At 36.6% G+C, this 13,779-nt stretch overlaps 1 protein-coding gene and 2 pseudogenes across 1 annotated transcript in view; all 3 read right to left on the bottom strand.

Annotated features, from left to right (window-relative positions):
• LOC132165876 (7-deoxyloganetin glucosyltransferase-like) overlaps positions 1 to 1,854 on the bottom strand; it is an 82,850-nt gene extending 80,996 nt beyond the window's left edge. The window contains exon 1 of the mRNA XM_059576567.1: positions 1,312 to 1,854. Coding sequence (XP_059432550.1) covers positions 1,312 to 1,792 — 481 coding nt within the window. The 5' untranslated portion in view covers positions 1,793 to 1,854. The remainder of the gene's footprint in view (positions 1 to 1,311) is intronic.
• A 2,117-nt stretch (positions 1,855 to 3,971) lies between these two features.
• Positions 3,972 to 6,494, bottom strand: LOC132165753 (linamarin synthase 2-like; annotated as a pseudogene).
• A 3,417-nt stretch (positions 6,495 to 9,911) lies between these two features.
• LOC132166722 (linamarin synthase 2-like) lies at positions 9,912 to 12,468 on the bottom strand (annotated as a pseudogene).
• Positions 12,469 to 13,779: the final 1,311 nt, after the last annotated feature.

Raw genomic sequence — 13,779 nt, 5'->3', positions numbered from 1 at the left:
TGACAAGTCACTAACAGTCTGTTATAATAAAATAAAATTTTTGTAGTGAATGTGATATAAATTTTAAAATTTTTACTGAATTTAAAATAATCAGTATTAAATTTTCATATATTAATAATTTTAAAAGTTTCGTCTAATTTGAAAAAACCTTAACGTGTCCACTATTATTTGGTTTCTCTTTCAGTCTCGGTACCATAACATATCATAAGCAATTAACAGAGAATGGAACCGGATATGATAAAATCAACAATTATACGAATCGTTACAAGACACATGGCACTGTTATTGTTTAGTACTTATCAAATTATCATATTTTTGACAGGACTTTCCTCTCTTCTGACAGGGGAAGAACAACGACTAGTATTGTCTATTTTAGGGGGACATAATTTTGATGTAATAATTAAGTATGAGAAATGTTCATATACTTATACTTATGGTATTTGAACATTTCCAATCAAATGTTCATGTTGATGTAATTATTGTTTAGTTATCAAGGTGCCAACGGCCACCCACAATTTTTTTTTTTTTTTAGAAAATATATATATATATATATATATATATATATTTATTTATTTATTTAAAATAAAAAATTAATTGCATGACATGTGTCGACGTTTGATTGGTTCTGACGTGGCGTTCCGTTAAGTTTTAGATGAAATTTTAACGGAGGTACCATTTTCATCTTTATGAAAATCATAGGTACATCATATGATACAAATCAAACCCTAGAGAGCAAAAAATAAAGAATCTTAATCCTATTGGGTTTTTAAGTATTTAACCCTATAAATAATTAAATTTACTATTTTTTCACTAGCTTAAATTTTTTAAAAAATAATATTACATTACAGTAAAAGTGCAGAATTTGGGCTTGACTTACATTTAAATAAACAAAATTTTATGTTTGAACAAGAATTAATGGTAATTTTATGTTTGGACACTATACAGTATCTATAGTGTTTCATCACATTCTCATTCGATCAAGAATTAATCCTTCCGAACGAGATCGCGGCTGATCATTTTTATTTCTTCTTTTTAGTAGGGTTTACTACTATTTTCTCTTTACAAACTAAATAAGGATGGCTTAACTTTCAGGTTATGACGTGTTTCCATCTGTTTTTAATAAATAAATAAAAATAACTCCCCAAAATTTGGTTTTTTCTCTACTTTTCCTACAAATAATTGAGTTTTCTCAATTTGTAAGGAATTATGATTCTCGTTATTGTTAATTCTGAGATCCATTACACCCACATTGCATCAAATTAAGTAGCACACAAGCTTTAGCAAACAAAAATAGCCCAATCACGTACGTACCTTTGAATGGAATAATGCCTCTTTTGATGAGTTCTTCGAAATTCAAGCATGCCATGAAACCACAAGCTGAAGCAGGCCAAAATTGAACCTCCGGGATGCCTAGCTGTTTTCCAGCTTCACGACCAAAACCCATAAGCACATCCGAAACAATACAAGTGACTCGAGGCACTTGATTAGACAATGAGTTAAGCTTAATCACAAGCTCTTTAAACGGGGCCAAACAATTCTTTCTTGTGGAATCACATAGGGCAGGGACATCTTGTGTTGCATCACGGTCGGACGGCGGCAACCCATCCGGTATAGTTTCAAACCGGAAATCCGGTAGCCCCTTTATGTAGTCGGGTCCTTTGGACCGGATTAGTCGCATGTGGTTGAACTCGGTATTGACAAAGGTTATGTGGAAACCCCTTGAGTGTAGGAGCTTTGCTAATCTCATCATGGGGGTGACATGCCCTTGTGCTGGGAATGGAAGACACTGCATGGGGTTTTTTGGCTTCAACTGAACCCATGATCTCTACAATGGAACCAAATCTCAAGGGCTTGTGATAGCTTCGTTCCTTTAGCTTTGTACTATTTTATAGAAAAAAAATTGCTTCAATATTAGCCGTATGTTCGATGGGCACTGTAATTAATGAGGTTGTGTAAATATCTTTCTATAAAAAAGTGAACTGTTACTGAGTTGGCATTTGGCAAGACAATGAAATGTCCCTCTCATATAATTACTATTGAATATCTCTCTCTCTCTCTCAATTCTCTCCTATCATTTCTGGATCAGGATCCCAGCTATTCGGAAATTGCTGAAGGATTTTTTTTTTTTTTGTTATTATGAACAGTTGGATTTCATTCAACGGTCTAAATCTCGCCATGTATTCTATTAAAAAAATATAATAAAATATTATATACATTTTAAAAAATAAATATAAAATTAAATAATTAAAAATTAAAAAATTAATTTAATAATATAGAGTGGCTGGCAACTCTATTTTCTCCCATAAGGGGTGGTCGGCCACCTCAGTCCAGCCATGGGGGAGACTTCAGGGGGTGGCTGAAGCCACCCCCAAGGGTCGGTTGGGGGTGGCCGGCGCCATCCCATGACCCTAGGGGGTTGCCGAAACCACCCCTAGGGCCCAGGAGGTGGTTCGGCCACCCCTAGGGCCAAACCCCAAAAAAATTGTTTTTGGGTTTGGCCCTAGGGGGTGGCGCCGGCCATCCTCAACCTGCCCTTGGGGGTGGTTGAAGCCACTCTTAGAGTTCCAGGGGGTAGTTCAGCCACCCTCTAGTGCCAAACCCAAAAAAATTTGATTTTAGATTTGGCCCTAGGGGTTAGCTGAACCACCCCCTAGGGCCATGGGGATGGCGCTGGCCACCCCCAACCAGCCCTTAGGGTGTAGCCGAAGCCACTCCTAAGGCCCCAAGGGATGGTTCGGCCACCCTTAGGGCAAAACCCAAAAAAATTTGTTTTTGGGTTTGGCCCTAGGATGTGGCCAAAAGCCACCCCCATGGCTGGGCTGGGGTGGCCGACCATCCCCTTTGAGAGAAAATGCTGGTGACTTATTAAATTAATTTTATATTTATTTTTTGAAATATATATATATAATATTTTATTATATTTTTTGAATGGAACATATGGCAAAATTTAGACCGATTAACAAAAAAATCCTTCAACAATTCTCCCGCTATTGCTGGATCTATCCATCATTTCTTCTCAAATTGCATTTTAGACTCTTGATATTTGACAAAATTGCATGTCCCAATTTATGGGTGAGTCGGTGATCCAGCAGAGATTCTGTCCTTTCCACTGCTCCATCCATCAGACTTCTGTGGTGGAAATGTTTGAAGGACAACTGCTATCGTTTAGTCATCAGAGAATCATTTACAAACAACAGATTTTCACATGGCTTTGCTCTCTTCTGGCAGGTAAAGAAAGAACGACCATTATTGTCTGTTTTTTTGGGGACAAGGTCACATAACTTTGATGTAATAAGGACGAGATTGTGTTTGCTTCTTTCCTTTGCTAGCTGGATACTGTTTTGTGCTTTCCTTTTCTCTTTTTTTATTGACGGACCTATTCCTCCCCATTATTGATGGTCGTGTTATACTCAACTGACTACTTTTTGTCCTGTTGTTTAACCCTGCAGGAAATCGGGTGGAGTTGAAGAATATTTTGAGGAACAACACAAGGAATCCGGAATCGGGCGGAGTTGAAGAGTATTTTGAGGATCATACCTCTGTCTGTGTTCCCTGCTTTGAAGATTTTGGTAAGGTTAAAACGTTTCCAGACGGTCATAACCCCTTTTAGGCTCCACAAAGAGAGAAAATGAGAAATTCATGAACATGATCAGGAAGTACATTAGTTCACAGAGGGAAAAAAAAACAAGAAAAAAACACTGTAACTCGGCAACATGGATCGATGGTGCTTCTCTTAGAAAACCTGCAGCTCAATGAGAAATATAGACGGCGGCCAGCCCTGGTGGTAATGTCGACAGCGAGGGTGGGTAAAAAAAAATCCCCTCTCGACCCTCCTTAGCTCCGCCTTGACATATGCGTGAGTTCTCATAGAGTAGTATTATTTAATTTAAATGGTTTCACATATTCGACGACCTCACCACCAAAGTATAGACCATGAATTATTCTTGCAATGAATTCGAAAGATCGGTAAGTAGATAACTACTTGAAAACACTGGAAAGAAATATAATTTGATCATCATCTAAGAATTACACAACAGAATTAAATCTCAAAAATAATAACTACTAATTATGCATAAATGGAAGATAGAACATGGTCATAGATATTAATTGCTGTGACCAAGATAGCTACATGCACTTAAACTAGTTATACCATATATGGACTATGGAGAGCATCCTTAATTAACCTTTCAAAACTCTGGTAAGATGAACCTCCAATATCAGTAGCTTCTACTGCTTTCTTTTTCCATTCTAGTGTCTTCTGCCTCATCGCCTTCCCTTTGTCCCCTTCTATAACTTCTTTAACAAGTGCTTCAATCTCATCACGTTTTACATCATGGTTGACCTCTATGCCGATTCCCCAGGTGGTACAAGCATACCGACAATTCGTTTGTTGCTCAGCGAAAAATGGCCAGCAAATAACCGGCACACCACCACATATGCTTTCCAATATAGAGTTCCATCCACAATGTGTTAGGAAAACCCCTATTGATGGGTGTGCTAGCACTTGCACTTGGGGGCACCAACTTACTAGCAATCCCCTATCCTTAGTCTCCTCAAAAAAATCTTGAGACAAAATTGCCGAATCACCCAATACCACGTCTGGCCTAACTATCCACAAAAATGGGTGCTTGCTATTTGCAAGCCCCCACGCAAACTCTTTCAAATGTTGTTCGGTCATCACAGTAATGCTTCCATAGTTTACGTAAACAACAGATTTGGGTTCCCATTTATCAAGCCATTGGAGACATTTCGAGTCTTCTTTCCACAAGCTTGAACTTAAGGACTTGAATTGGCTATCAGGCACATGCTGACTTAATAAGGGAAGCGGACCTATATTGTAAATGCGAGGGAACATGGCTGAAATCACTTCTAGTACTTCATATTCAAGCTCATCAAATGTGTGGAAGACGATCGCATAAGAATTCAAGCAATTTCGTGCTTCTGATCCCAGAAAATCGAACAAGGTTTCATTAGTATCAGTGGTTCTAATGAAGCTAGGGAGGTCTTTAAGCCGGATGTTTTTCATGCCCGGGATCCAATTGATTGGTGTGTCAAGTGTGCCGTCATCTTTGAAGCTTTCGTCTGTGACACGTGGTAGATAAGATTACCTTTAGGGAATATTGTCAATTTTTGCAAACTGAAATCATCATGTTGATATATGACAAAATTGCATGCATGGCTACTCATGATAACAACATAAATAACATTGCACATTCTCATATTTCTAATTTTTGTAATCCAGGACGATAATTTTCAGAATAGGGTTATATCTCTCACCTTCATCAGCAACAGAGAATGGAAGATAATAATTAGCAGTAACATAACTAGTTGTGGGGCTACAAGAACTGCTATCGTATAGTCATCATAACATGCTTTTAGTTATGCTTTAAGCTCTCTTTGTTTCAATGTAAAATATTTTTTATTGAGTTTACAGTTTGGCTCGTACAGAAAATCAATGATAATGAACAATGACCAACGAACTCTGCTAACAATTAAAATCACTATCGAATCCAAAAGCTAAAAATGGTTCATCTAAAATTTAATGGTGATTTTACTGCCACATCAGTGAGTGCACTTAGGAGTACATAAGTGAGAATGTGTATAACATTTCTCTTTAGTAAAAGCAATGTGATTCTTAAGAAACCCTCTAAGATTGCGTTGTTTCCTTCTATTTTCCTTACAAATCATTGAGTTTTCTTGATTTGTCGAAGAATTGTTATTCTTAAGGTGGTAAATTTTGCGACCCACTGCACCCAAACTACATCAAGGTACTAAGCAAAATTTAGTGAACAAAAATAGCCCAAGTAGATTATACCTTTGAAGGGAATAATGCCTCTTTGAATGAGTTCACTGAAGCTTAGATATCCCATCAAGCCACAAGCTGAAGCAGTCCAAAATTGAGCCTCCGGGATGCCTAATTCTTTTCCAGCTTTTCTTCCAAAACCCATAATCCCATCCGATATTATCCAACTAACCGGAGGCACTTCAGACAATGAGTTAAGCTTAAGCACAAGCTCTTTAAACGGAGCCAAACAATTCTTTCGTGTGGCCTCACATAGGGCTACAACATCCTGGGTTGCATCACAGTCGGACGGCGGCAACCCGTCAGGTATAGTTTCAAACCAGAAATTGGGCAACCCCTTTATGTAGTCGGCTCCTCTGGAGCGAATTAGCCGCATGTGGTTGAACTCGGTGTTGACAAAGGTAATATGAAAAGCCCCTTGAGTGTAGGAGCTTTGCTAATCCCATCATGGGGGTGACATGCCCTTGGGATGGGTATGGGACACATACTGCATGGGGTTTTTTGGCCTCAACTTCTGAATCCATCTTTACCAAATTAAACCTCCATACAACGATGGAATCAAATTTCAAAGGCTTCTGATCAAAGCTTACCTAGAAAAACAAAAGAAAGTTGCAAAAGCCGAATTTCAAGGCCATATGATAACTTCCTTTTATCCTTTAGCTTTGTTTTATTTTGTGGAAATAGTGCTTCAAAGCCTCCATAAAGCTGCAGAATCATCCGTCGTTTTGTAATTATTTGACAAGACAATACATGATTACCTCTCATATTTATGATAGCTTCCTTTTATCCTTTAGCTTTGTATTATTTTGTGGAAATAGTGCTTCAAAGCTTCCATAAAGCTGGAGAATCATCCGTCGTTTTGCAAGAGGCTCCTCGCTCGATATGACTTTAGATTCTTTTCAATTAATTTGAACATGACAGGAGTGGGTCCTATACTGTAAATTAGTATTTTTTTTCAAATATATATATAATGACAATAATACTCTTAAATCTAAAGAATTGACTCCTCATGTCTCCTATTTATTTAAACTAGAAAAGATCGTGTTTCCGATATATATAATTTGTTATTATAAAATATGGAAAGATATCATGGCAGGCTTTTGTTTTTATTCCACATAAAAACTTGGCATTTCCTTTGTTACTTGTTTAGTATTAGAAGCAAATTCAACCCCTTTATAGTTTATAAGGTCATATATATCTATTTCAATTGTGTAGTGACAATTCTCGTGAATAGGTACTAGCATAAATGTTACTCGATGGTTCTGACTATATATATATATAGTCAATTTTTGAATGGGGCATACCCAGCCTTGTAATTTTAAAAAAAATAATAAAAAAGTAAAAAACCTTCAATATTAGCCATTAGATGGACATTATGAAGAGTGAGCAACCAAATAACGGAATAGCTAATCCATTCCCAGGTATATTCCTACATACCAAAGTTAACGATCATTTCCTCAATTCCATTATCGGGTTTGTTTTTTCTCTTCTCTGCTATGTAGAATGGGAAAAACACATAAAGGATATGTTATTTCTTAGGTTGGTTAATTCGATGTTCAAAACGCTTCAATGTAATTCAAAATTCTTTAGACTAAATGTTTTTATGTTTTGTTGTGAAAAAAAAAGAATATATTCTGTTCTCTTTGTTCAAACTAAGCTTTTAGCCATTCGAACGGGACAGTTGAAAGTATACTTTGAACAATTCTAGAAAACTGTTCCTAGTTGCGTTTCAAATTTACTTGAGCCAAGCCTTTGGATTCAAGTAGAGTATGATATGCACCCATGTCTTCTCTCTTTTGTTTCCCCCCATATTTTCTCCTCTTCTTACGTGTGTCTCCATCTTATATTTTGATTGGTGCTATTTTCGCACCCAAAATAACTTCTTCCACGTCCTCATAAGTTGTATAATGGTAAGGTAAAATTGCTTTCCCATTTATCACCATTAGTTTGAAGGAAATGATATACATTAGTTTTTTCTTTTTCATTTTTTTTTTTTTTTTTTTTTTGGCATATCATCATAAGAGATATGATAGAACCCAGTAGTACATGTGAATCATTCATTTCTTGCATAAGAAGAGAAAAAAACAAAGAAATATTTTCATGTCTCACATGGTAGGTACCGAGGGAAAATAAATGCTTACCACCGTCTTTGTTTTCTGAAATTTATCATGAATAAGGTTGTTGCCTTGGTTAGTAACAAAGTTAAGAAAAATCAATTTATGATGATATCTTTTTATTATTAATGAGCCCTACTTCACATTTTCTCTCTTGAATTAATATAATAAAATTGAGGATTAAAGACTTGATAGCAAGATAGAGTAATATTTAATTTATGGTAAATATATTATAAGTCCCTAAGTCAACCTACCAAAACTAAAAGTTCCTAAGTGTTTTTTTTTTTTTTCTCAAATTTTTACTCCCTGATTCAATCGAAATGCCAATAAAATTCCTACCATTAGATTTTTTAAAAAAAAATGGTTAACAATCGTTAGTCTCATTGAAACGGTGTGTTTCACCTCATTTTAAAATATTAATTTTTTTATTAATTTAATTTTAAAATTTAAATCTAAAAATGAAAATTAAAAAAAATTTAAAAAAAAAAAAAAAAAACATGTTCTGCGGAGTTGCTTCTCATCGTAGATTTTAGAGGTATGGGAAGAAGCACCTTTTTCTACTGCAAGCAGGTTGAAGAATTGAAGATGGTTTGTCGACACTGGTTTGTCGTCCAAGAAAGAGTATGGAAGTTTCTACGAATTTACCGATTTTGCGTTTGAGTCATATCTGAACCGACACATCACAAGAGATCTGTTCTGCAATTTTCGGAAGTTTGTTAAATTCCTATTTGATTTCTTCGGATTTTCTTACTGAAAATTTGGAAATGATAAAACTTTTATCTTCAACCACTACAGTAGCTACCAACCTAGAATCAGATGCTATATAAACGCTGATGCTCAATCTCTTTTGATTTATACTTCAGAGTTGTTGTTAGGTTTTCAGCTTCTTTTTTTCTTCAAATCCAAATAAGAGCTACCAACCCTCCCACTCCTTCAAATATACTCTGTAAAATGGCTGCTCCTTTGAATATAACGAATATTCAATAACTGAGCGTATTTGGTCAACATTAGCTCGTTTCGTTTTCTCTTTCCCTTTTGCTTTTACTATTCAATCTTCTTCCTCAATGGGGGTACTGTTGTCAATAAAATAACAGAAAGTTGTTAATATTGCGTCTGAGCCATGTCTGATCAGATGGATCACGACAGATTTGTGCTGCAAATTTTAGAAATTTGTTACGTTTTTTCCTTTTATCCCAATCTGATTAGATAGATCACGACAGATCTGTACTAAATGTACACAAATTTGCGTATATTGTGTTTGAGCCATAGACATGAGTTTTGCTAATATTTTCCAATTTTCAATTAGATCCATATCTGATCCAACACTTTCAGGAATTTGCTAGTCTTTTATGTTTGATCCCATACTTGTCTTTGGTCCTTGAAAGTCGAATTCTTCAACCTGCTTGCAGAAGAAAAAGATGCTTTTTTCCATACCTTCAAAATCTACAGATCTGCAAAACAGGCTCTTTTTTTTTTCAATTTTAATTTTGAGATTTAAATTTTAAAATAAAATTAATAAAAAATTAATATTTTAAAGTGAGGTGAAACGCACCGTTTCAATGAAACTAACTGCTGTTAACTATTTTGAAAAAAATCTAACAGTAAGAATTTTATTGGCATTTCAATCAACCCAAAAAAAAAAAAAAAAAACCTTAGGATTTTTTAGTTTTGGCGAATTGACTCAGTGACTTATTATATATTTACCCTTTAATTTAAATGGTTTCACTCATTCAACAACCTCACCACCAAAGTATAAACCATGAATTATTCTTGCAATGAATTGAAGATGAAAGAAATATAATTTGATCATCATCTAAGAATTACACAACAGAATTAAATCTCAGGAGTAATAACTACTAATTATGCATAAATGAAAGATAGAACATCGTCATAGATATTGTTGTGACCAAGGTAGCTACATGCACTTAAACTAGTTATACTACTTAGTTGCTATATATATATATATATATATATATATATATATATATATATGGACCATGAAGAGCATTTTTAATTAACCTTTCAAAACCCTTGTACGACGAACCTCCAATATCAGTAGCTTCCATTGCTTTATTTTGTCATTCTAGTACATTTTGCCTCATCGCCTTCCCCTTATCCCCTTCTATAACTTCTTTAACAAGTGCTTCAATCTCATCACGTTTTACATCATGGTTGACCTCCATGCCAATCCCTCAGGTGGTACAAGCATATCGACAATTCGTTTGTTGCTCAGCGAAAAATGGCCAGCAAATAATAGGTACACCACCACATATGCTTTCCAATATAGAGTTTCATCCACAATGTGTTAAGAAAACCCCTATGGATGGGTGTGCTAGCACTTGCTCTTGGGGGCTCCAACTTACTAGCAATCCCCTATCCTTAGTCTCCTCAAAAAAATCTTGAGACAAAATTGCCGAATCACCTATTACCATGTCTGGCCTAACTATCCACAAAAATGGGTGCTTGCTATTTACAAGCCCCCACGCAAACTCTTTCAAATGTTGTTCAGTCATCACAGTAATGCTTCCATAGTTTACGTAAACAATATATTTGGGTTCCCATCTATCAAGCCATTGGAGACATTTTGAGTCTTCTTTCCACAAGCTTGAACTTAAGGACTTGAATTGGCTCTCAGGCACATGCCGACTTAGTAAGGGAAGCGGACCTATATTGTAAATGCAAGGGAACATGGCTGAAATGGCTTCTAGTACTTCAAATTCAAGCTCATCAAATGTGTGGAAGATGATTGCAGAAGAATTCAAGCAATTCTGTGCTTCTGATCCCAGAAAATCAAACAAGGTTTCATTAGTATCAATGGTTCTAATGAAGCTAGGGAGGTCTTTAAGCCGGATGTTTTCCATGCCCGGGATCCAATTGATTGGTGTGTCAAGTGTGCCGTCATCTTTGAAGCTTTCGTTTGTGACACGTGGTAGATAAGATTGCATTTAGGGAATATTATAATTTTTTAGAAATTGAAATCATCATGTTGATATATGACAAAATTGCATGCATGTCCACTCATGATAACAACATAAATAACATTGGACATTCTCATAATTTCTAAGTTTTGTAATCCACGATAATTCGGTAAGACGATGATTTTCAGAACAGGGTTATATCTGTCACATTCATCAGCAACAGAGAATAGAAGTTAATATAACTAGTTGTGGGGCTACAAGAACTACTATCGTTTAGTCATCATAACATGCTTTTAGACTTTTAGTTATGCTTTAAGTTTTGTTTGTTTTGATGTAAAATGTATTTCATTGAGTTTGCCGTTTGGCTTGTACATAAAATCAACAACGACGAACAATGACCAATGAACTCCACTAACAACCAAAAACAGCCGACAACTTCCAGCAAACATCAGTGGTGGATTTCAACAAACTCCGGTTGTGATTCGCCGATGGCATGTGGCCAGCAAAGAATTTTGGCAAAATCTGGCTGCCGATGGTCGTAGGAGAAGTATGTGCAAGAAGCTTAAATTCGAAAAATAGTTTATGGTTTTAAAAAGGGAAACCATTAATTTTCTGAAATTAACAAAAAAAAAATGATCAACTGAAAATATTTTCGATTTTAACATGATTTTGGGTTGTGCGAAACACCAAAAAATAGGAAAAATATTTTCAAAACACATTTTACGCCGAAACAAATGGAGTCCTAGTAAAAAGAAATGTTACACACTCTCATTTCCACACTTCCAACTTCACACTTTCTAACAGTAAAAATAACCATTTAATCCCAAATCCAATAGTAGTTCTTCCAAAATTCAAAGGTGATTTTATTGCCGCATCAATGGGTGCACTTGGGAGTACATAAGTGAATGTGTACATGGAACATTTCTCTTTAGTAAAAGCATTGTGATTCTTAAGAAACTCTCTAACTTTTTCTTCTATTTTCCCTACAAATAATTGAGTTTTCTTGATTTGTAGAAGAATTGTAATTCTTAAGGTGGTTAATTTTGCGACCCACTGCACCCAAACTGCAACAAATTAAGTACTGTGCAAGCATTAGTGAACAAAAATGGCGCAAGTAAATTATACCTTTGAAGGGAATAATGCCTCTTTGAATGAGTTCACTGAAGCTTAGATATCCCATGAAGCCACAAGCTGAGGCAGTCCAAAATTGAGCATCCGGGATGCCTAATTCTTTTCCAACTTTTCTTCCAAAACCCATAATCCCATCCGATATTATCCAACTAACTGGAGGCACTTCAGACAATGAGTTAAGCTTAAGCACAAGCTCTTTAAACGGGGCCAAACAATTCTTTCTTGTGGTCTCACATAGGGCTGGAATATCCTGGGTTGCATCACGGTCGGACGGCGGCAACCCGTCAGGTATAGTTTCAAACCGGAAATCCGGCAGGCCCTTTATGTAGTCGGGTCCTCTGGAGAGGATTAGTCGCATGTGGTTGAACTCGGTGTTGACAAAGGTAATGTAGAAGCCCCTTGAGTGTAGGAGCTTTGCTAATCCCATCATGGGGGTGATATGCCCTTGGGATGGGTATGGGACACATACTGCATGGGGTTTTCTGGCTTCAAGTGAGCTCATCTTTAGCAAATTAAAGCTCTACAACGATGGAATGATCAGATTTCGGGGCCTTGTGAGTTGTGATAGCTTCCTTTAGCTTTGTACTATTTTATAGAAAAGGTGCTCCAAAATATAGTAGCCGTTAAATGGGCACTAATTAATCAGGTTCCATACACCATTTATTGACCATTTTCCCCTTCGCCCTTGTTAAATGAAGAAAAAAAAATAATAATAAGGGACACCATTTATCGTCTTGCCAAATTATATATATAATTTGGCAAGACGATAAATGGTGTCCTTTTATCTTTTTTCTTTTTCATTTAACAAGGGCAAAGGGGAAATGGGACAATAAATGGTGTCCTTAATTGCCATATATATGTGATCACATTTAATGTACTTTCAGTACGTATGTGGCACTTCTCATAATTATAAGAAATTATAATTAGGGGAAACTTCAGAAAACCCCCCCTGAACTTTCAGCCAATTTGAAAAACTCTCCTTGAATTTTCAAAACTCTCATTTAGGCCCCCTGAACTTTGGTTTTCTCTCACTTTGGACCCTTTTAACATTAAACTGCGTTGTTTTGGATGTTTTATACCCATTTTACCCTTCCCCAAAACTACGTCGTTTTGTGTCCTAAAATTACAACACCTACCCAGCCCAAAACGACGTCGTTTTAGGCATTAATTTTTTTTATTTTTTAAAAAAGAAAAGCAAAATAAATAAATTAAAAAAAAAAAAAATCGGGGGTGGCTTCCTTGGCAAAATGGAGATTGCTTTGAACTCCGCCATTTTGGCAGTGGCTGAGCCACCCGGCGGGTATCTGGGGGTTCAGACCACCCCGGCCCGAGGGTGGTTTGGCCAACCAGGTGGCCCAAGGGGATTGAGTTGCTGGGGTGGCCGGACCACCCCAAGGGGCTGGGGGGTGGCCGAACCACCCCAAGCCACCTAGCAATCCCGACCACCCACAGTCCCAGCGTTTTTTTTAGGCCTTTTCAGGGCCACCCCACATTGAGCCAAGAGGGTGGTCCAGAGCCACTCAATTTCGGTGACCGGGGTGGTGGCGACTATGGCCAAAAATGGGGTGGTCTGGCCACCCCATTTTGGCCAAAGGAGCCACCCCTGATTTAGAAAAAAAAAAAAAAATTAATTTAATTTTTATTTTTTAATATTAATGACCAAAACGACGTCGTTTTGGGTTGGGTGGTGATGTAGTTCTGAAGCTCAAAACGGTGTAGTTTTGGAGTAAAAACGACGTAGTTTTGTTTAAGTCCAAAACGGCGTAGTTTTAGTCGAGGGTAAAATGGGTATAAAAAGTTAAAAGGGTCCAAA

Source organism: Corylus avellana, chromosome ca11, assembly GCF_901000735.1.
Source record: "Corylus avellana chromosome ca11, CavTom2PMs-1.0".
NCBI lineage: Eukaryota > Viridiplantae > Streptophyta > Magnoliopsida > Fagales > Betulaceae > Corylus > Corylus avellana.
The sequence above is the reverse complement of the archived record's forward strand: the minus strand, read 5'-3'. Positions and strand labels throughout refer to the sequence as shown.